Source organism: Epinephelus lanceolatus, chromosome 10, assembly GCF_041903045.1.
Source record: "Epinephelus lanceolatus isolate andai-2023 chromosome 10, ASM4190304v1, whole genome shotgun sequence".
Lineage (NCBI taxonomy): Eukaryota > Metazoa > Chordata > Actinopteri > Perciformes > Serranidae > Epinephelus > Epinephelus lanceolatus.
In genome coordinates this window covers 30,892,212-30,915,712 of record NC_135743.1, presented here as the reverse complement: position 1 = coordinate 30,915,712, position 23,501 = coordinate 30,892,212, and the positions used below count along the sequence as shown (strand labels likewise).

The 23,501-nt window shown below is 39.8% G+C and overlaps 1 protein-coding gene across 1 annotated transcript in view; it reads left to right on the top strand.

Moving 5' to 3' along the window:
- Positions 1–21,568, top strand: part of ulk4 (unc-51 like kinase 4) — a 115,127-nt gene extending 93,559 nt beyond the window's left edge. The window contains exons 35-37 of the mRNA XM_033639704.2: positions 6,203–6,397; positions 11,634–11,722; positions 21,102–21,568. Of these exons, the coding sequence (XP_033495595.2) occupies positions 6,203–6,397; positions 11,634–11,722; positions 21,102–21,162 (345 nt within the window). The 3' untranslated portion in view covers positions 21,163–21,568. The remainder of the gene's footprint in view (positions 1–6,202; positions 6,398–11,633; positions 11,723–21,101) is intronic.
- The last annotated feature ends 1,933 nt before the right edge of the window (positions 21,569–23,501 follow it).

Sequence of the window (23,501 nt, the reverse complement as noted above, 5' to 3'; positions counted from 1 at the left end):
CAAAATGTAAAACCAAATGTGATCGGTCAGCTTATAATAGGCCTACTTATACAATGGCATGGACGTGATACAATGTATGAAATATACACTCAGTAGGCTACTTTATTTATTAACGTTAAGTGTACGTTAACAGTTAACTATGCTACTGTGGTATGTAAACATTACTTATTGATTAGGAAGTGCAATAAACACACAGGATTTTAAATCGTAACACACAAGGTATCGCTTGATTTTCCCAGTGCCAGAGGTGAGCCTGAGTCTGGAGCTCTGTAGCAGGATGCTGTTGAAAGTGACACCTTATGCAGCACTTTTCACCAGTTGCTGGTGGCCAGTATAATCACTTTAACCATACACCTGGGAGTGTGTGTCACCTTAGAGATCCTGTAAGCTGTATCAGTTCACAGTTGGGACCCACAAATTAGTTTGAACTGCTTTTAACAAGCTAGTCTGAACTCCACTTCTGTGCTTCTCTGTGGGTAAATTTGAGGACATTTAAAATAACTTTAACATCTAAAGGTAAAACAGTGATTTCACAAGGGATCAACACCACTTCTGTAAATTATATTAATATTCTCTAAACCCAAATTAATCTAGCTAGACCTGTAAAAGCATCTGCCACTGTTGCTGTAGCTAGATCTACAGCTTCCTTCAAGACTACTTCTCAAACCTTCTCCCACATCTGACTGCACTGTAAGCAGCAACACTACTGATCAAGCTCATTTAAAAGTTCTTTCTTCATTAGCTCTCCCTCAAAGAAGTGTGCATAAACACAAACGTAAACTATTTTCAGAGAGACCAGTAAAATGCTTGTAATGCAATTTCATTCATGGACTCTGTGTCCTCTGTCCAGTTCCTTTAACTGGTTCTGTCAAAGTATCCAAGAATACAGGTTACATAGGCTTTATACAACGTATTGAATATGCTATATGTGACATAAGTGTAGAAATGTTGTATAACTACAATATGCTCCTTGCTCTTTGCTTGTCTGTTTGACACAGATGATTATTCTAGTTCACTGAAGTAATTATACGACAATTATAACAAATATTAATCCCAGAAATGTGCAAAAAAAGCTCTTACATCTACAAGTCCCAGCACAGACAGTGATGCAGTCTGAAAAACAGGAAGATAAGACTGAGAACAATCTTTCTGCTGACAGAAATGTGGCAATGTTATTGCTGTAGCCATTCATACATCCACACCTTCTGACACCACACACCCTACTGAGGATTAAAATCAGATGTTAAAGAATAATGTGATGCAAAATAACTCCCTTCTTCATCTGCAATCAGAATCACACAATCATAATTGAAGCACTTAAATATTAGTTACAACTTTTTTTGCTTTTTTTTATTACTATTTAAAGTCATACAAATACAATAAATTACAAACTGGAAAACAATATAACAATACAAGACCCCCCACACCCCCAAACCAAACATTTGATGTGGCTTATGGCCCTCTGTAAAAGCGTGTTTCACATGAATACATTTTGTTTCTTGTTGGGTTTTTTGTTCAGAATCTGGAATGCATCTTATGTCCATTAATTTATACACAAACAGTCCCACTGTTTTGAAAATGCAAATGTTCAGACCACCTGCAGGATGGCAAAAGTGGGATTTGAAGTATTCACAACAAATTTAACTGTTGGGGAAACAATCCTGAAAAAATCACACACCAGTCTGCTTATTTCTGGAGTGTGGTCAAAGTAAAAGTTGTTCAAAATGTGTAATACTCACCAACCTGGGAATATGAACTTTGAACCTCAGTATCCCTGGAGCAGGTGACTTACTCACTGCACCACCAGGAAGATATGGCTTCTTATATACCTTCTGACAACTTGAGGTAATAATACCTCATGCGCAAAACTGTTTTTGTTTGTTTGTTTGTTTAAGGCTTAAAGCACTTACAATAGTCAAAACATTGGTGATAAAATTCTGAACAAAAATCTCACATCATTCTGCTGGTTTCGAGTGTATTGTCCAATATTTTGGTGACATTTTGTTAAAAATGATATGAAATAAAAAATACTGTGCATACTGTACAAATTACAACAAGATATTGAATATCACAGCGGGCTAACTGTTAAACTGATATGAACAGTATCTAGTATCCGAAGAATGTGTGTCAATTTTGAATTTCTGATCATTTATTATGATTTTATTTAAGCTTGGAGTGTGAAATGTCTGGAAATTTAGATTTATTGTAAAAAGCCCTCTTTAAGCATTTATCACCAAATTTTATGCATCGACTGAGTCATGACTAAAACTAAAATGATTAAAGCTTTCCACAATTGTGGTGTTCTCTAGTAGCAAAATACCAAAAGACTGCTTAGCAAAGCTTGGACAAAGTATCCACACATGTGCAACAAATTTGATGCTTCAGCCATTTTTGATTTATGAGAATTTTTGTAAAATTTAACTGTAAGACATGTTAAAAATGCATAACTTCACACTGGGTTGACGTATCAAAATTTCCTTGATAACTTTAAATAAGCCATGTCTGTAAATGATCCTGCCAAAGTTTTGGGTACCCCAGCTTCCTCCCACAATCCAAGGACATGCAGGTTAATTGGTGACTCTTAATTGCCCATAGGTCTGAATGTGAGCGTGAATGGTTGGTTGTCTCCATATGTTAGCCCTGCAAAAGTCTGGCAACCTAGGGTGTACCCCACCTCTTGCCCAATGTCAACTGGGCTAGGCTCCAGAAAATAAATGAATGAAAATGAAACACAAGAAAATTAATAACTGATTTTGAAAAATAACAATTACAGTTAAGGTAAACTACATATAATATGAGGTCAATATTACAAGACTACAATATTAATGGTGTCCATTTTTTCTATATAAGTTCAAAAAGGTTGCCATATAACAGAACATTTGTGAGCACACATTTTATCACATTTTCTCCAAAGTCAGATGATGTATAACATAATTAATTCAAAGTTTAAAGGTTGGAGAAAAATTGTCTTTCCATTTAAGTAGTATAAGCCATCTAGCTAGAAGAGATGCAAAAGCTATAATATTTTTTGCCTGAAGACTAAGATGTACATTTTGTGGAGCTACTCCAAATACTAATACTACAGTAGTGGCAGAAAGTTGTACGGCTACCTCAAAAACATCTGAGAAGGTTTTAAAATTTGAAACTAGTTTTTGATAAAGCCACAACATATGTGAAAGGGTGGCTGGTGCTTGCCTGCATTGGTCACACATAGGATCGACACTGGGTGTGAATGTAGCTAACGTTATTTTGAAACTGTGAAGACAATGCAGATTCTTGAATTGGATAATTGTATATTGTAAGCAAATTGAAGAGAGATGTCTCATGTCTTAAGTTTTTATCCAAACTCAGAAAACTGTGTCCCCAAATTTTCCTCCCACTGACTCCTTAACAAAGTCAAGTGTTCCAAATTTTGTGAGTTTTTTTAAGGGGTGAACTCTCCCAATGAATCCAAGAATCTTAAACAGAGCTTGGTGGTTGTGACGGGAAATAAGTGGAGGATGTCGACTGAAAACGATGGAGTTGCGAAAATGGGGAAAATGAGAGCGGGGGGATGTTAAAACTTTAGCATCAGTTGATCAAAGGACATAAAGCTGTTATCAGTTAATAGATGTCTTATTGCGGTGACCCCTCTTCTAACCCAAATATCAAAACCTCCATCTATAAATTGATGGTGTAAATAGGTGATTTTTCTAGCCTGAGTGTCAGACTGAAGCTCCCAGAACCTTCAGTCTGACATGGCTTCCATTGAAGGCGATTTACAAGGGGGAGGGAATTTGATTTTTTTCCCTAACCAATCAGTAGAGATCAACGACTCACCCAGAATCTGACGTCATTAGTATCCATGCCTCGGGGGTGCCGAAAACAAGCGAGCATTGCCCGTTTAAAATGTCTCCGTCGTCGTGCACGCCCAGCTGCATCGCCGTTAAATCCAGTTTAGCAGCTTCCTTAATTTGGTCCTCCATTAATGCCAGTAGTGGCAAAATACCTCGATAGCGTCGTTAATGTGGTCTGTAGGATCTGTAGCGGTCGCCATTGTTGCTATCCTCACCAGTTACCCACCGGCGTACAGCTTGACATCAGCGTGGCGCTGATTGGCTAATCGCTAGACCCCTGGCGTTCATTGGTTTGTCCATCATTTGGACGAGATAAATCGCAAATTCACTGCAGTATGCCAGACCAGTAATGCAAGCCTACTCAGTTGAGTGGGTGGGGTCTATGGTCTGGAACCAGGCTATGATTTTTCATTATAGGAGCATAGATTGAGAAGTGATTGAGTGAGAAGAATCATCTGAACAGTGACAATTGAATGTAACTGCTTAACGAATGATTGTCTTTGTCTTCTGCAACATTCTTTACACTGAAAAACATGAATATGTTTTAAGTATTTCAAAACAGTGGCAGTAAGTTGGATAAGGAAGGTCAGTAGTAGGAAAAGAGAAGGTGGGGGCTTCTGTGAGTTCAAAAGAATGAAATGAAGGTGAGAGGATGAAGTCAGATTCACAGGCAAGGGGAGAGGAAAGGAAGAAAGATAGAGGGAATCAGGGCAAAGGAGAGAGGGTGCTGTGAGGCATTCTGGGATGTTGAGGACAGAAAGGAGGGGGACTCGGAAAATGGGAGGAGGAGAAGAGGAGGTCTCAAGGGACACAATAGAGGTTTTTACTTATACTTGACACATTGAGTGTTGGGTGGGCGTCTGTGTGTGTGGTTGTGTATGAGAGGGTTAAGGGGGCAGCTGACACACCCCCGGCCTCTGCACAGCCCCTTTGCCCCATGGGAGATTAGTGGAATAGAAAGAGCAGCAGCGTCAATATGATCTCTGAATCTAATATCATTAAAACTGCAAAACTTGCTGGTGTTAAACTTACTGTGCATTCCCGTACCCATACAGCCATACTAATTAGTACGATGTAAAAAGATTTAGTATATCATATACATAGTATGTCAAATGCAGTATGCCAAAAATACAAGGATGTTTTTCTGCATCTGGTCACATTTTGCACTTTGTAAGCCAGCATGCTTTTCTGGCAGTTCTGACCCTCAATTCTCTGCACAGCAGAAGATGTGTCACATCAACTGAGCCACAAACACATGACGGGTTTATGGCTGGTTGACAGCTGTCAGAACCCCCAGTGACAAATGACAGCACATTGAAGTAACTGATGACCAGTGGAATAGATGGTAATAATAGGAATATTGATTAAGTGAACAAAATAATAATTATAAATTGCCAACAACATAAAGACATAATTATGAAAATATCAATGAGAGAGAAATGCATTTCTAATTTTACTGTTGTGATTATAATATGTTAGAATCTAGGGTTTAAACAACACGCATTGCAAAGTACCAACAGCAAAGCTCTCTGGGTTGACCTCTCTCTGGTGAGTTCGGTGAATGGGGTTTTATTCTATCTCCAAGGTAAGGGATGTATAAGCAAAAGGGTCAAAGTTAGGGGCGCAATGTTATGAAGAAGCAGTATGTTCCTGTTGTGTGTATGCTGCATGCAACAAAACCTACTTTTTAACAGCATCTGCAGTATCTACTAAAATTAAAAAGACAAGGTATGCGATTTGGAACACACCCTTAATCAAAAGAATAACCAAAGATGGACTTTGATGATGTTGTAAAGTAGCGTGGAATCATGGAAGTTGTTGTCTTCGTTGATAAACAACCATTGCTGAAGAAAATCCATCTGATGTGACCCAGGCAGAATTCATGTTTACAGAGAAGGAAACGTGTTCAAGTTTTATTCACATTGTGTTTAGTTATGTTTATTCATGTTATGTCATTTCATTCTTATGAAATAACCATTCGTTGACTTGCTAATTCACCATTAGTCAGACCAACAGGTACCACTTAGCAACTCCAATGTAGCCAACCAAAGGCAGCGTCGAGGGTCTCATCATGGACTGCTCGGACTCCCCACTGTATTTGCAAACTTTCTGTTGCTGACGTGTGTGTGTGTGTGTGTGTGTGTGTGTGTGTGTGTGTGTGTGTGTGTGTGTGTGTAAAATGTGACTAAATTGTTTAAGTAAATTTCAGATTTTTAATTCAGATATCTTATTTATGATATGTATTGTAAGTATACCTAGAGGAAGGAGAACCTATGGCCCATAGTAACCACAATAACGTAAATAGAAACATGGTGCACAGAGTTATTTCATTGCTTTATTTATTTACTGACGTTCTCCCCTTTTAGCTGTCCACTGAAAACCAGGAAGTTTGGGAGGAGTCTATTCAGTGTCTGTCCCTACTGGTCCAGCTGTATGGAGGAGAGGGTTATGACTGCCTGTCACCTTCCTGTTTGCAAAGCTTTTCACATGTGCTGCGCACACAAATACACACAGAGACCCCCCGAATCCAACGCACAACCCTGAGGATCCTCAAACGACTGGTGAGTACAGTGCACATTTAATCATGCAGAGACACACATGGACACAAAAAGACCAACATCTATGCACAGAAGTGTTCACACGCATGACAACATAGCTTGTATGAGATTTAATCAGGTCCCAGATTAGTCATCACAGCACTGAAACATGTTTCTCTGTATGATTCAAGAATCTTGGCCCCGTATTTGTTTGTATTTTTGGGGGCTGAAATATTAACTGCAGCCACTGCAGAAGGAAAATATTGGAATAATGAAAACAGACTCAGTGCAGACACACACACACAAATACACACACATACACACACACACACACACACACACACACACACACACACACACACACACACACACACAGCCCTGCTGTGCTACTGTTCTGAAAATAGAGTGTAGTTTCACCAGAGCTAGACTGACAGAGGGAGCAAGACAGAGAGGGAGAAAAAGAGTTGGTTTGTATCTGCCTGTCACTCCCTGTTCGAGGGTCTGTCCAATTTTGTCTGATAGTCAAAATGATTTGTAGTACAGGCCAAAGATGACTGACTTGTAAGAGAGCGCACTGCAGTAAAGCAAGTGGAGATTTAGTGAAGCTTCTATTGCCCAAATATACCAAATAGCATTAGCTCCATGTGGTTACATGGAGAGAACTGAAGCAGCTGCAGCTAACGTTTGTAACAATCAGCAAGGTTTCAACAATGTGGCAGTTTCTTGTCCAGATAGACAAACACAACAATAAAATGACGCTGTTACAATTCACTAATTCAGGTAGAAATTAAACTGAGGCATGCTGTAATTCAACTTAGTAAAGTATTAAATGGCAAAGCCAATAAGAGAGTTAACTAAACCGCCAGTAAAATACTGATCAAAGACTCATACTGCATTAGACAAGGCCAGTTGTGATGCAGTCAGACAACGTATCTGGTATGTAATTTGCAGCCCAGCTTTCCTAAGAAATAAATTCATATTGAATGATTCTGCAGTACAAGATTCATGCCCAGTGCCAACACTCAGTGGCAATGTGGGAAGTGGTGTGCTGTTTATGTAGCACAGAGACAAGTAAGTGTGTGGAAGTAAATCATTTTATTTAGATACAAAAGACCAGGGTTTGTTGCAAGACAACAATCAATGCCCACTTTTTAACCCTTTCTCTAACGTTAAACTAGAACTCTTACTGAAGTTGTCTTGGTACAGATACTTCAGGAATAAGTTATTTTAAAAATGTTGGTACTGGATGTTTAAAAGATGTGGTCATTTAATTTAATCCACAGTTTTGCAAAGTTGTTCAACTGTAATTTCAGCAGCTAGGTAAAAGAGAGCCAGGGTTGGTGAGGGCAGCCCAGTGAAAATTTATCCTAAAAACTCAACATGACCAGTGAAAAAAAATTGGCTGATTTTCAGTAGACCCCTATGAATTATGTAAAATGCATTCCTAATGTTTTGGCTTGGCCGTAGGGTCATGAAATAGTTTCTGCACGTGGGACACAAGGTCAGCTGTCACCCTGAGATCATATGATCTGACTGAAGGCTTTGCCTGGAAGCTACCCTACATTTGTAGTAAGTGTGTGTGTGTGTGTGTGTGTGTGTGTGTGTGTGTGTCTTAGTGAGAGAGAGTTTGCGTGTGTGTATTTTTTGATTCCTTTCACTAATTAGTTCCAGCCACCTGAACCAGCCACACACAAACTCTGTCACACATGAGCTCACAGACTATCCTCTTTCTCTTTTTGTGTGTATCTGTCTGTCTGTTGTAACAAATTTGTCCTTGTGTGAAAGCTCCCTCATTACCCCCTGTGCTAACAGCTACAGTGGCATCAGGGTGTGTATTCTCTATCCTGCTCACCACCCTGAGCAACACACACAAAACTGTGTGTTTCAGCCATTTCCTCATAGCTAGTGGATGAGTCACTAAGCAGCTCAGTGCTAGGAGCAGAACTAATTTATTTGCCCAGAAAAATACCAATCTGCCATTTTGCACATCCAGTCATTCAACTAATTGCACATTAGTTAATTTAAAAGATTTAAATAGTAAAGTTCTCTCAGAGTGGCGCTGCAGTACTCTTCTCCCACCTTGTACCTTTTTTTTCACTCGGGTCCAGCAGCTAAAGTTTTAAAGACAAACTAAGATCAACACTGTCAAACCATTTGTTAAGTCTTCTTGAATTGTATTATCAAACAGCCAATCAGCTGGCAGAAGGCAGAGTGCGCCTTTCAAAGAATGCAACAGACATTTAACATCCACAACGTGCACTTTTTCACAGATATACCATCACAGACACACAATGACTCACACATTCTCAGAAGCACACACACACACACACTCACTCACACTCACACACACACCTACACACTCAAACAAGTGCCTGCCCTTCAACAAAGGCTTTTTAATTATCTTTCACTGATTTCAGGGTTCTGTTAATCTCAATCAAAGATCCTGCTAATAGCTTGGAAACTGCAAAAGAGGAGAGAGGGAGAATGAATCAAGTCTGAATTAGTGGAATTTTCAACTAGTCCTCTTTCAACAAACACAACTTGGAAAGACTTAAAGGAGAATGCTAATTAAATGAAAAAGGACTCATAAGAAGTTGTAAGAGAAATAAGTATTTATTATTTCTTTTAAAGCAGTTTGTCAGTGTACAACATTTTTAAACTTGGTCTGCCTCTGTCTGTCTTCAGTGATGGGTCCCTTAATATTTATGCACACTTGATGTCAAAAGCACATAAATCTGTACTATTAAGTGGTCAGGCAAAAATCATGTTTATTAGTATGTAGTTTTTTAGTGTAAATTTTGTTTACCTACTTTATGGCAAACCTGGATCCGTGAGGTCAGGGAGGATGTTGTTGTCGATGTTGTCCTGTGTTTTTCCTCATACTGCTTGTTAATACCACTCTTGTCTCTTGTTTCTAAAAGCTTCTTCCTCTCTCATTTCCGGAGGCCGAAATATCTCAGTGCAGAGTCTCCAAAATGTCAAAGCATATTATGTCGAATTATTGTAACCTTTCACATGTTTGAGCCGGAAACATGGAAAGGTTTTTATCCATCATCGAAGCGGGCAGAGTCGCGTGATAATACAAATAATCATTCCTCAATATAGCTTCACTGTTTGTCTGTCTGTCTCTTTCCCTCACACACACGCACGCACGCACGCACACACACACATATAGATTGTCTAATTCATGCATGATGCAAGTTATTCTAGTAAATGTACAATTCCCTCCTCTACTGTCAGCTACATTGTCTCTTGTTTTAAGTTGATATCTATTATGACAGCCCTGTGCTGTCTCTCTGAGCGGCAACATGTCTGAATCTGTCTGTCTGTCTGTCTGTCTGCATGTCTTCCGGTAAGCGGTATGCAGCTGAATCATGCGCCTCTGAGTTTGAGGACTAGCCAACTTCCAAGGAAAAAAAAAAAGGGACTGCAGCACACCGATTCACTTACAGCTTTTAATTGTGCAAAATTTTGTTTGCACAAGTTAACCAGTGTGCTCCAGTCCCTTTTCCTCTTGTCTGTCTGTCCTCTACTGTGTGTCTGTCTAAGCGCCTCTCATCTGATTTTGAGTTCAGTGTTATAGAGTCAGGGTGTTGGTCAGGTAGAGGTGTGGAGAGAGGAGGATAAAGGAGGAAAGGGGGTGAAGACGTGGTAGAGAGCAAGGATGAAGAAGGGATGATAAGTATGTGTGTAGTGGTTGGTTGGCAGGCACTTATAAATGTCCCCTCACTCTGATGGGGAAGGCGAAGTGTGTGTTTGTGAGAAAAGTAAGCCAGCGAAGGGAGCGTCTTTGTCTCCTCCTAACCCCGTTGCCTAGCAACAACCATGCTGTGTCGCTGCAGAGACAAAGGTGATGATGTCACCTTACATCAGAGAGAACACGTTCACCAAACACGCGGACGCACACTAGTGCGCAAGCACACACACACACACACACACACACACACATACACCGTGCGCAGCACTAATATAGGCAAACTCAGTGTTTTTTATTTATTCCAGCACATTTGTTCCACGTCAAGCTGTCACCCTATATTTAATTCAGATCTGAACACATTACTTAACTTAGTTTAAACACTGTAAATGCCACTTTTCAAAGTGAACCACACACACAACCATGCACAGCAGTCTGTACACCAGGTGTTCCCGGGTGGGTGCGGAGCTTCGACATCAGGATGTGGGGAGACATGTCAGGACAGGAATGAAAACACAGGCATGACAAAGAGAAGAAACAAATGATGTAGATAGGAAATTCAGTGAGGGAAGAGAGGGGAGTACTCTTTAGCTGACAGTCTAATGGAGAGTGATGTTTAAGTTCAGCAATAGAATTAAAGCAACAAAATTATGACCACGACTGAGGAGCAGTAAGGAGCGCAAAAATCAAAATGACAATCTGTAGAAAGAAGCAAAGAAAAAAAACACTTATGTGAAAAAGCGCTAATCTAACAGGAGTGTGTGCATGTGTGCGTTCAACTGGATTTTGGGCAAATTAGCTCTTTGATCAATTTACTTTGAAGTGGCATTGACAAATGAATGTGATGTCACTCAGCAGTGGGTCGTGGTAACTTGTAAAAAATATTTCTGTGATGATAACACAGACCAGTGGTTCTTGTAATGTAGTTTCCCATGGATGATTTTAAGTGATGCTGTGAAAAGATAAAGAATGTGAAAATTACATTTTTAATGTACAAATGTATCATCATTGGTTTCTTATTATTGGTGAAGCAATGGTCAGAGCTGCTTGTCTTCCTCCTCTGATGAATCTGTCCAATGGCCTGTAAAAGAGGACAGAAAATAATCATCCTGCGTGTTTGTAGAGTTTCAGGGCTGGTATTGTTTTGTTGAGATGACAGTGATAAACACCACTGAAAGACAGTCATGTTATCATTTATCAGTCCTGTGTACAGGGTGTGTGGACATGACATCATTTAAAGTCATGCTGCACTATTCCACAAGTTCAGAGTTGTTCAACTTTGACTGTGTGAATCAGCACAGCTGGAGGGTGGCACAGAAACCATGATGCGTTGTTTTGAAATTGAGGTCATTATAACAGTGTGTGGTCTCCCTGTTTTTTGTTTTTTTAATGTATTACACTGGCAGACTACAAAGAGCAGCGATGCTCTCACATACTGCTCAGTATTCATTTATTACCCACAGTATGTCAGACTCACGTCATCACATTTTTTAAGCATGGACCACTGCCATTTAACTGAGGACTAATGCACCTTTTGTCTGTCTCACTCTGTCCCTCTTCCTCCAGGTGCAGACTGCAGATCGATCTGATTGGTCAGAATGTCCTGAAGGGGCGGAGCTAATTGGTCTATTGCAGGACATAACTATGTCCAACAGGTGTGTGTTTCCAACCCAATTTCCAGAACAAAATGTTGGCATTGAGTGTTCGTGCAAACCACGGACACATTACAACTGCACGTTATTATGTAAGGCATATGTTGAAACTATTCTTTAACTATGCTGTGGTTAATGTGTGGTTAGTTTTAGGTAATCGTAAGTGCTAATATCGTAGGCAACTGGACTTGCTTGCATTTTGAAGACGTTTCACCTCTCATCCCAGAAGCTTCTTCAGTTCTAAATGACTGGTAGTAGTGAAGGTTGTGACCTTAACAACTCTGAAACTAAGAGCTCACGTGACCCTACGACTCTGCAAGGGTTCCCACCCACACAGAGTTTATAGCCTGCAACTTTGTACCAGTCATTTAGAACTGAAGAAGCTTCTTGGATGAGAGGCGAAACATCTTCAAGAAACGCAAGCAAGTCCACTTGCCTACGATATGAGCACTTATGATTACCATGACCTGGATAACTGAGAATCTTCACAGAGTAGTTTTAGGTACATACACAACTTGGTTATGGTTAGGAAAAGATCATATTTGTTCCTATGAAAACCTACTGGAGGGCACAATCTTGGCAGGAAAAGCAGCGATGTCTGTGTATATAATGACTTTTGATGGCACTTTCCTCGCTGACTGGTCACTACAGAACATCCATGTTTAGCCTGAAAAGCCACAGTTAACACAGCAATGACTGGCTAAAACACAACTGGTTTTCTTGTTTGTTGGTCTCGAGCAGTGGTCTGCAGCTTGGCAGGCATCTTTCCTTGGCAACACGCCATTTACTGTCAGCTCATATATTACGTCACTTTAGAAACATTGATATGATACCTATGAAACATGCAAATGAAACATATTCATGGTTTGCAGAAAGGCATAATGGCAACATTTTCTTCTGGTGACCGGGCTGGTGTTTCTGCCTTTTAAAAGCATTTGTGTGTGTCATAAAATATCAATCTATTATGGAATACTTCTTCCATAATTTCATTTTGAGAGACAATTTGCATAAATAACAGAGAATGCAATGTCATATTTTTCTTTCATTAATGTGGCGAATAGGGCTTTCTAGATTTGTCTATATAGGATGCTCGTTTCTGTCAGTAGTCTGTGCACATCAGTTGAAACCATACCTCAAAGGACACCAGTAACAAGTCATTGTGGATTTAGATATGTCTCCTCCAGCCCTCTCCTTCATCTTATTATTTTTATGCATGTCTGAACATGTCTGCATTACACGTGTCAAAACTGACCTTTTCCTAGTTATTAACTGAAAGGATGTAAGCTTGTGCAGGACACTGTCAGCTTAATGGCTCACAAAGAGCGCAGAGATAAAATGCATACATATATTAAAAACAAAACTTCCTCTTTGTTTGGAAGTCTCATGAGATTTCTTATCAGTGGCAAGAAACATAACCTGCACCACCTCACACACCTGACAAAGTAACAGCTTCCCTCTAAGATTTATGAGTTTGGGAACTGTGCGGTTTGTTTGAAGACAGTAACGATGATGGAAACTCAGAACCAAGATCAATACAGTCTGACCACGTGAAATGTACAGGTAACACTGCTTCAGCTGTGATTCTTACTGCATGTAATGCTTGCTTTAAAACTGCAGTTGGTAACTTTTATGAAAATAACTTTGGCGTATTTGCTGAAACTGTCACTATATTCTGAAAGAAGTACATGAGATGGTCTGTAAAAAAAATCTTGTACCTCCTCCTCCTCCCCCTATTGCCTCTGATGGCATTTACTAGAATCTACCAGCTCACAGAAAAAAAACAATCAGATTCCAGGAGTCTCTAACGCAGCTGTCAGTCATATCAATTACTGCTTGTGTGTAGTCAAACTTTCAAACCAGACAGTGCTGATCAAATATGAATCAATATGTTGTTACTGCATTGCCTATTTCTTCCCTTAAATGTTTTCAGAAACATATTTTAGTGTACTGTTTAGCTGTAAAATAAGAAGGTTTGGGACCCGGCCACCATCTCGGAAATAGTCAAGTGATGCATCAAGCACTGTTCACCAGCTGGAGCAAACCCTCTCATGTTGTGGCACAAATCTACACACACAAAATGTGTGTGTGAGAAACAGGCCACTGATTGCTACAACCACCTTTTATCTCTTAGATTAATACACAAAATATATTACATTGTTATAAAACCAAAGACAACTTTCCAGTTTTATCTCTGAAGCTGATGTTTACCAGAGAGGCCAACAAGTCTGAAATGCAGTGTGTGTCTGCAGGTTAGGCGTGTGTGTGTGTGTGTGTGTGTGTGTGTGTGCGTGCGTGCATGTGTGCGTGCACCTGTATCTTTGCATCTGGCTGCCTTTTATGAGTATGTGGGCCGATTGTGTGTTCCCTCTTTGAGCCGAGGGTTTTGTCCCTGTAGCAACCATGCTTCCTTTGATCTCTTGATGTATGAGACCAGCGACCTGTCACACACAAACACATGCACGCACACACACACACACACACACACACACACACACACACACAAACAACCCTTTAATTCTATACTAGTGAGGACACTCATTGACATAATGCATTCTCTAGTCCCTTACCCTAACCTTAATCATCACAACTAAATGCCGAATACCAACCGTTACACTCACCCTTACCTAAACCTACTTCTAACATGAGCCTTTAAACCAAGTCTGAACCCACTAACAGGTCTTTGAAGGTCTGTCTGCAGGTGAGGACTTGCCAAAATGTCCTCACTTTCCAAAAATGTCCTCACTCTCAATGTCTGAAACTCAGATTGGCTCTCACAAAGATAGACGTACATACACTTAGTACACACACACACACACACACACACACACACACACACAATAAATACACACAAATGGCCCCTTTACCCCCTTCTATATACAAACTCCCTGTCTCTCAATCTCACACACACACCCTGTCAGATCAATAATAAAGGTGTATTGTTGTCCTGCTATAGAGGCCTCTCCTACTCCCCCCTCCCTCTCCCCCTCTTTTCTTCTTGGTCACCCCTTTTCTTCCCTTTTTGTCACCCTCTATACCAATTTCTCCTCCTCTCTCCCCCTTCCATTTTCTCTCCTTTTCCTCATTTTCTTTCTTTTTCACCCCTTTCTTTCTCTCCCTCTCTCTCTTGTGCTCTCCCTCTCCCCTCTTGTCCTCTCTCTCCTCTCCCTCTCTGGCAGATGAAAGCAGAGATCAGCTCCAGCCTTTGAAGTGGCTGAGACTGGCACACTCCCACTGGTTTAGTGGTAGGAGGAGGGGAGCAGAGGTTTTAGGAGAAAGGGCAGGAGATGAAAGGAGTTATGAGGAGAGAGAAGAGGAGATGGATGGAGGGGAGGAGGGGGGGTTAATTGAGAGGATGAGAGGAGTTGGGGCAGAGAGAGGAGACGGAAGAAGAGTGGGAAGGAGAGGGAAGGTCTGGGCTGAGATCCTAACCCAAATGATGTCATTCACCCTTTACCATGACAACCTGAGGAATGCCTTTTGAAACCTCAAGCCTGAGTGAGTATAGAGGGGAAGGGAGGAGCGTCACTCATAGTTCTCCATCTTAAAGAAAAGCCCCAAAATCTGATCCTTAGTTTATTGCTGGGTTCAGTCAAACATGAAGCCGTCAGTAGTGTTGCCCTCTAATATCTAGTAACTTACTGAATAAACTCCAGGATCATGTCTTTAATGAAGAAATTATTTTAACATTATCTACTTTTATATAACTGTTTGTCTTAAAAAGAATAAATTGAGTTGATAAAGGAATACTTAAACTCAGTTAGGGGGTATATGAGACAAAAAAGGTTGGGGACCACTGGTTTGGGAATAGCTCAGCTCTACTGTAGGTACATTTTATAACTGCTCTATATTTGATCACTCCAACAAAAACACTAATGTCACATTATTAGGCATTTTTTTCTCCTTATTTTATCTATGTGTGTAAAACATGTTGGGAGTGTGTTTATGTTTTCAGTTGGTCACAACTAAGAGCTGACGCCTGTATTACAAAGCCAGTTACACATACCTGAGATATCTTTTGGTTATCTGGCTTTACTAACCCTAACATTGGCTGTTTGGATAACTGGTATCACAAAGCTAGTCATTCACTAGTTTAGTCAATTCTGGATTTTCCTCTTCAGCCACGAGCATGTTCATCTGAATGAGGTGGGGTTATTACCTACAAGTGACATCATCAGAACCATAAATGAAGTACTTTATATCATATGAGATGAAACAGTGATACTAATTATCTGTGATGATGTTCTGGAACAGCGAAAAGTCATCTGAGTGACATGTTAATAATAGCCTATAATCCTACAACAGAATAAGAAGATATAGAAACACTAGAAATAATTTACACAAATAAGAAATAGGCCAAAACTTCAAATACATGTAGGTATTATTATATACGACTTAAATATAGCCCAGAGTGAGTAGGCTATTTTTTGCCATTTACTCAGATGATAAGGAAACAACTCCAAATATATCACATAAAATCTCTTTAAAGCAATACCAGACTGTTTCTGCTACTGTAGAGTGGAAAAGTAGTTAATGACTGATGAGGTCTATCTGACCGCAATCTTGCATTTATAAGCACAGAAGCCACTTTACAGTGTGGGGATTATTTTTTTTGGTTTTTATTTCCAGTTCTTTGTTTGTTTGTCCAAGTCGGGATCCTCCAGTGTTTTATTGATGTGACGGCTGGTTTTTTCTCTTTCTCTTTTCACTTGTCTCAATAAAACTTCATTAGACCGCCTCCAACTAGTCCAGAACGCAGCCGCCAGGCTTCTGTCCAGATCTCTTAAGTTCACTCACATCACTCCAGTCCTGGCATCCCTGCACTGGCTCCCTGTTAATTTCAGGATCCAGTACAAGATTTTAACCATCACTTACAGAGCCCTCCATGGTCAAGCACTTGCATACTTGATGGATCTGGTGTCCTTTCACTGTCCTGTCAGGTCACTGCGGTCCGCTGAAGGCCACCTACTTACTGTCCCTCACACAAGATTAAAGACCAAAGACCAGGTGATAGAGCCTTTAAGGCTGTTGCACCAAAATGGTGGAATGCACTACCTCATGAGCTGAGAGCGGCCTCTTCCGTGGACATTTTTGAAAGGCAGTTAAAAACACATCTGTTTAGGCATGCGTTCCATTAATTGTCCATTGTATCATCTCTGTATTTCACTGCACTTTACTTTTTTATTTGTTCTTGTGTATTTGCATTGTTTCTGTTATTGTATTTTTTGTATTTTAACTTGTGAAGCACTTTGTGAGTCCTCTCTGTGAGAAGTGCTATATAAATAAATTTACTTTACTTACTTTACTACTTGTTTTTTGTTATATTTGTCCCGCCCCTCCCCCACTGTGATTGGATGGCTGGGATAAAAGTGACAGTGGTGAGCAGCCACAGCGTTTAACCCTAAGTTGAATATTTTTTTAATTCTCAGCAGCCAGAAAAAAACGGCAAACGTGGTTTGGCTGAAATGCTTAGTGTAGAATTGACACTCAGTGGCTCAACGCTGCTTGAATCTGGAGCATAGTTAAATATGTGGCGCTCCCATGAAAAAAGAAAAAGCATGAACATAGTGGTTGTGGTGATTGCTTGCCTTCCCCTGCAGTTGGCTTGTCAGTAGCGCAGTATTGCAGTACTGCAGTTAGTGCAGTAGCTCTTGTGTAATCCATTTTCAATCCAGCCATAAACTCACTTCCTTTTAAGACATGCATTTCCACTAAAACCTTATTACTTAAAACACTTCCACATACGAGAAGGGCCAGGCAGGCTGTGCCTTTAAATTCTGCTCGTGCACTTCATTGTGCAGAGTTCAGCTTGCTCAGCTTGTTTGGAAAGTCGCAGTCATACAACTGGATGAATCACGTTCACTTCGTTCACTGTGGAGGCATCAAAGAAAAATGTTTTGTTCGCAAATTCAAGGTAACACAGGGTGAGTAACTGATTGATATAAATGATCATTTTTTGGGGGGGTGGGAAGGGGGGCATTTAACGAGAACCAGTGTTTAAGGAGATGGTGATAACTCCTATCTGACAGCAGAATGAGGTAGTCCACTTTATTTCTGTGAAGAATCCACTGAGATGAAGAATTTGAATGAAGAAAACAGAGTGAGAGACCTCGTCAGCCACTGAATTCTGATAGTTCTTTGGCTCCATCGCAAATGCTGGAAAACACGTAAATTCCACACAGATCCCCCAAGTGTTGGTGTAAGCCGAGTGTGAGGCTAATATGGTTCTGTAATAGCCATTCACTGTAATCTAAAACCAATTATTTCATTTTCCGCTGTCCTCCGAGCAGCTGCTGAGTGTCCATTTAGGACTGTGAAAGTGCAGGGGATTTAATGAGAAACCAAACTCCAAAGTTTGTCCTAAAACTTTTATGGATCCAATTTATGTTTCCTATATTCACAAACTTTCAAGGATTTCTGAGGCCTCTGGGAGCTGTGTTAATTAGGTTAATTGTGTAGGTTTTAATCAACTAAGGGGGTGGGCTTCTGCTGGCCTGACTCTCAGGCTGCCCTCAAAGACACCTGGGAGGAAGAGGAGAGAGGAAGAGGGAGATAAGAAAGGGAGAGAGTGGAGAGGTAGGATTAGAGACAGCCTGTAGGTTCTGAGCAGACTGGATGTTTTAACCAAGCCGCAATATTGTAAATTTATGTTTTTATAAAATATCACATTTTATATTGGTTACAGCTTTTAAGTGTTGCATTGTATTTTTAGATTTATAGATTTATGTGACTCTACTACAGTACATTGTTATACTGTATTGAATGTCCAACAATATTTATTTAATGCCTTGTGATATTTTTATCATTGCCATATAACTGTTTCCTAGCAGCAACATAAATAGAAGCTCATTAAAAGAAAGAATTGAAGTTGTAGAGATGATTATCGGCCAGCCAGAAGGCAACTCAGGAAGACTACTGACAAGAGAAATACCAGTACAGAACCAGACTGGAGTCTCACTTCCCTTTATTTATTCAGTCCACTCAGTACCATGCAGCATGCAGTAAGGTTCCCCCAGCAATAAACCTTCAGCAGTTTGCACCCCTTTCATTCTCATTCACAGGACAGGCACGTCATTAAGCCATGCGGCTTATTGTAAGTGGTGATGCTGATAGAGGTGGGAGAAGTCTTTGGTGGATTCATCAACTTTCAAGAAAAATAAAAGCCCTCCATGGTCTCTAGAATTGTATGACAACAGCTACGTGTTAGCTGGTATGACAGGATGCCTTAACACTCTCAAGGAAATAATTTAATGAAACAGTTAGTTTTCATTTCAAAATGGATCCCACAGACACATGGATTCAGATAAAGAAATTAGCTCTGCATCCACTCATGGCCTTGAGTTTATAATTTATACCTGAGAGGTTACAACTTTTACACATGAAGGCTCTTAAGGCACTTAAAGAATTGACAGAGACGGGCTTGGTCATCAGAGCAGTTTTCATGCACACTGGTCAGTGAGACATTTGAACTGTGGGTTTTTGTTAAGTTTGTACCAGCTGTAATATAGGTCAGGCAGCACGGTGACCACGTTTTCCAAAAAATGCTCATGTTAAAACGGAAATCGGACTGCTGCACATCTACCAGTATACCAGTGCTCAAATCTGTGCTCTCTGACAAGCATTACAACTCGAGTGAGATATGCACACAGGGGAGGGATGAGACAAGAGACAACAGTAGGAGAAATACATTGAACAAAAAAATCTTGGAAATGGAGATGTACTCAGTAAATTTGGCAGTATATCCAACCAGCCTCACAACCACAGACCATGTGTACACATGTGCACAACTGAAGAATTTCTGCATGAAGCATCAGAGACCGTCTCAAGGAAGCTCATCTGCATGCTCCTTGTCTTCACCAGGGTTGTGACCTTACAGCCGTTTGTCATCATAACTGACTTAAGTGGGCAACTGCAATGCCGTCTGGCACTTTGTAGACATGTTCCTTTCACAGATGAATCCCAGTTTACTCTACTGGGCAAATGGCAGACGGCATGTGTGGCATTGTGTGGTTAACATTTTGGTTATAGTATGGGCTGGCATAACTATGGACAAGGAACACAGGTATATTTTATTGATGGCAGTTTGACTGCTCAGAGATGTGGTGATGAGGTACTGAGACCCACTGTCATGCCTATCACCTATGCCATGACCTCATGTTCCATGACAATGCATGGCACCAGCTGAAAACATCATAGTTCTTGCATGGCCTGCTCACCAGGCGCGTCACCCACTGAGTTTGGATGCTCTGGATCAGCGTGTAGGACGGCATGCTCCACTTCCTGCCAATATCTGGCAACTCCACACAGCCATAGAGGAGGAGTGAGCCGACATTCCAACAGACCACAATCAACAACCTAATCAACTCTATGAGAAGGTGATGTGTCGCACTGCATGAGACAAATGGTGTCTCATCAGATACTGACTGATTTTTGGGGAATCTGTGACCAAAAAAATGCATGTCTGTGGTGCTAGTCATGTGAAACCCTGTTAAATGTCTTTTTCCAAGATAAAACTGCACATTTTAGACTGGCTTTTTATTGTGACCATACCAACAGACACCTGGGTAGCTATCATGTTATTGATCAGCATCTTGATATGTCACACCTGCCAGGTGGATGAACTGTCTTGGAAAAGGAGAAGTGTTCACTAACATGGATTTTGCCAAATTTGTGACTGAAACGTGCAGAAAAAAAGTCTCAGATCTTCATCTTAAGCTTGTGAAAAATGGGAGCAAAAACAAAAGTGTTGCATTTAAATTTTTGTTCAGAGTTACTGAGTCAGAGGAAAGTAATTTCACATGGTGTGTTCTAAAGAGAGACGAGTAGACAGCGACAACAGAGCTTTTTAATCAAGAGTGGACAGACACTTACATGTTCATTCTTCCCACGGGCAGTTCAAAACCAGTACGTCTCTACCCAAAGCTGAACCACCTCTTGATGTACAAGTAGGTGGTTTGGACAGGATAATACTGAATGAATTCCATATTCAATATTAGTCTGTGATTTTACTGGAGAACATGAGTCAGAAGTAGGTGGGAGAAATATGGAGCCACATTAGAGCTGTACAAAGACTTCTAAGAATTATTTGAACTAATGTATTTTAAAGAATATGTACAGTACATGATTCATTTGCACTTTTTTGGATTATGTTTTTGTCATTTTTGCCTTTATTAGACTGAAGATTATAGATCGGTGGATGGAGATAGACAGGGAGAGGGGTATGATATGCAGCTCAAGTCTTCGCCTGAAACTGTGTGGTTATTTGGTATAGGGATGTCTGATAATTTGCACCATTTTTGAGGAAAACTAGTTTTACTTTGTCTATGTCACTAGGTAACTAATATAATTGTTATACTGTCAGTAACTTATTCTTTCTCTGTCCCAGGTGTCATGTCGATGTGGTTCCACTGGCTGCTGAAATCCTCCAGGAGATCTCTGGATCTTAAAAGCATTTCATCGTTGAGGTTTGAACCTGAAGCAGACCAGAACCGTCCAACAATTCACCATCAGAGCTGTAAAGATACTTACGATTGGTGGTCTGCTGTTTAGAGTTTCTATTTGTCTTCAGGTAACTTTTTTTGAGAATCATCAGGGAGGACTGTTCTTTCAAAATGTCAGTTTTGGCATAAAATGTCTTCAGACATCAGTTATTTATTTGTTGAATCTCTCTGTCGATCTGAGTTTTTTAGTAGAAACTGGACTGGATATGTGTACACAATAATGTAATATGTTGTTGGTCATTTTTGTTTTAAATAGCTGCTCTTTAAAGCTCTGAGACCTCAGTAAAACTGACCGAGTGGTGTCAGAGCACACTGTATCCCTCTACATGACTCATTAAATGTGCAAATTGGATCAGTGACAGTAATAAATATTGTTGACAGCTCAATCAAAACTTCCATCCAGTGTCCATCAGACTGCACAGGATTACAGCATGAAAGTTAATTCAGACTGTCACAGGCGTCACAGCACTGGCCTCTGGGTTTGTTGAGACACTTCCAGTCAGCATTAATTTTGAAGCATCACCTCATTAGTTCATGTGTCTGCCATCATATATAATGTGACATAATCACAAATGTCTGCTTTGCCTGATGGTGAATGTAGCTATGAGCAACACACTGCTCAACTACTGCCAGCTTCTCTTTTTCCCTTAATGCATCACACACTGAAATGTGTCTCTTTGTCAGGAATGGTGGTGCCACACAAATGAAGATGTTCTGCATGGTGGCAGCAGGGACCAGTGCCATGAATATAGTTTAACACTGAGCTAATTCTCTACAGTGACAGGCCTGATGGTACAGAAATCACAACTTGTGTCTGTAAGTTACAGGTTACAGCCCATGTATGTAAGTCATCCTGCTGATCCCAGGTTTATCTGGTGTCTACCATTAGTGCCCTTAACTACATAGATTAAACATGATGGGATAGAATAATCTATCATCACAGAGGGTGTCTGCATTGAAGCAGGTGTGCCCAGTACTGGGCGTGATCACCATACACTTTAGGGGGACAAGTACCCCCCATTATTCATTACGTATCAAATTTGTTCCTCTCAATAATGTATTAATTCAGACTATTTTATGCTCGTATAATGTGCTTAAAATTGGTCAATTTTCAGCACAACGGTGACCCTCAACCTCATTTAATGAGAAAGCACTTGTGTTCTAAATCTGGATTTAAAGGAGAGAGAATCACTGCTAGCTTGGGTCGAGGCGAGACCGGATTCTAGTGATATTGAGACTGCAAAGCATAGGTTACATAACCAGTGACTTTCTTTGTGTAATATTTGAAATCTGAACAGCACATTGACACTGGGGCGAAAGTCATCAAGAAGTCATAGTATAGTATCTTGTAAAAATGTCATAAAAAGTCATAATATGTCATAAAAATGTCTTAAATGGTTATAGTATAGTATGTTATCAGTGTGTCTTAAAAATTCAGTATAGTATGTCATAATAATTGTCATTTTAAAAAGTCAAAAAAGTCATAATGCACTGTGTCTTAAACATGACACAAAAATGCCATAGTGAAGTATGCTATAAAAAAACATAGCACAGTATAGTGTAGTATAGTGTAGTACGGTATAGTATGCCATAAAAATGTTATTAACAGTCATAGTCATAATATAGTTCTTTGAAAAGGTCATTCAAAAGTCACAGTATAGTATGTCATTAAGATATCGTGTAGTATCTCATAAAAAAGTCATAGTACAGTATTTCATTAAAAAAAATCAGTTTAGTATGCCATAGAAATGTCATAGGATAGTACATTATTTAAAAAATTCAAGTAAGTCCAAGTATAGTATTATATAAAAACTAAATTATTAGGTTATTGTATTATATAATCAGATAATGTCAGTTATAGTGTTGTCATGACAATGTCATTTGAAGTCATGAAAAAGTCTTAGTATCATATCATAAAAATGTCATAAAACTCAGTATGACATAAAGTCATGTATAGTTTGTCATAAAAAAGTGTGTGATATCTAACAGTCATCATAAGTATATTATCAAAATGTCAAGAATTCATAGTCAAAAAATACTGTATTGTCTGTGAGAAAAATGTCAGAAAGAGTAAAGTATGTTAATTGACAAAAAAATCATAATGTAGTATCATAAAAAATTGTAATAGCAGACAAAAAAGTCACAGTATAGTATAAAAATGTCAAAAAATCATAGTATATGTTATAATATAGTAACGTATGTGAGAATGAACAAAAATGTCATAAAAAGGCGTAACACAGTGAGTCAATATAATGTAGAATGTGATAACTGACAAAAAACCCCAC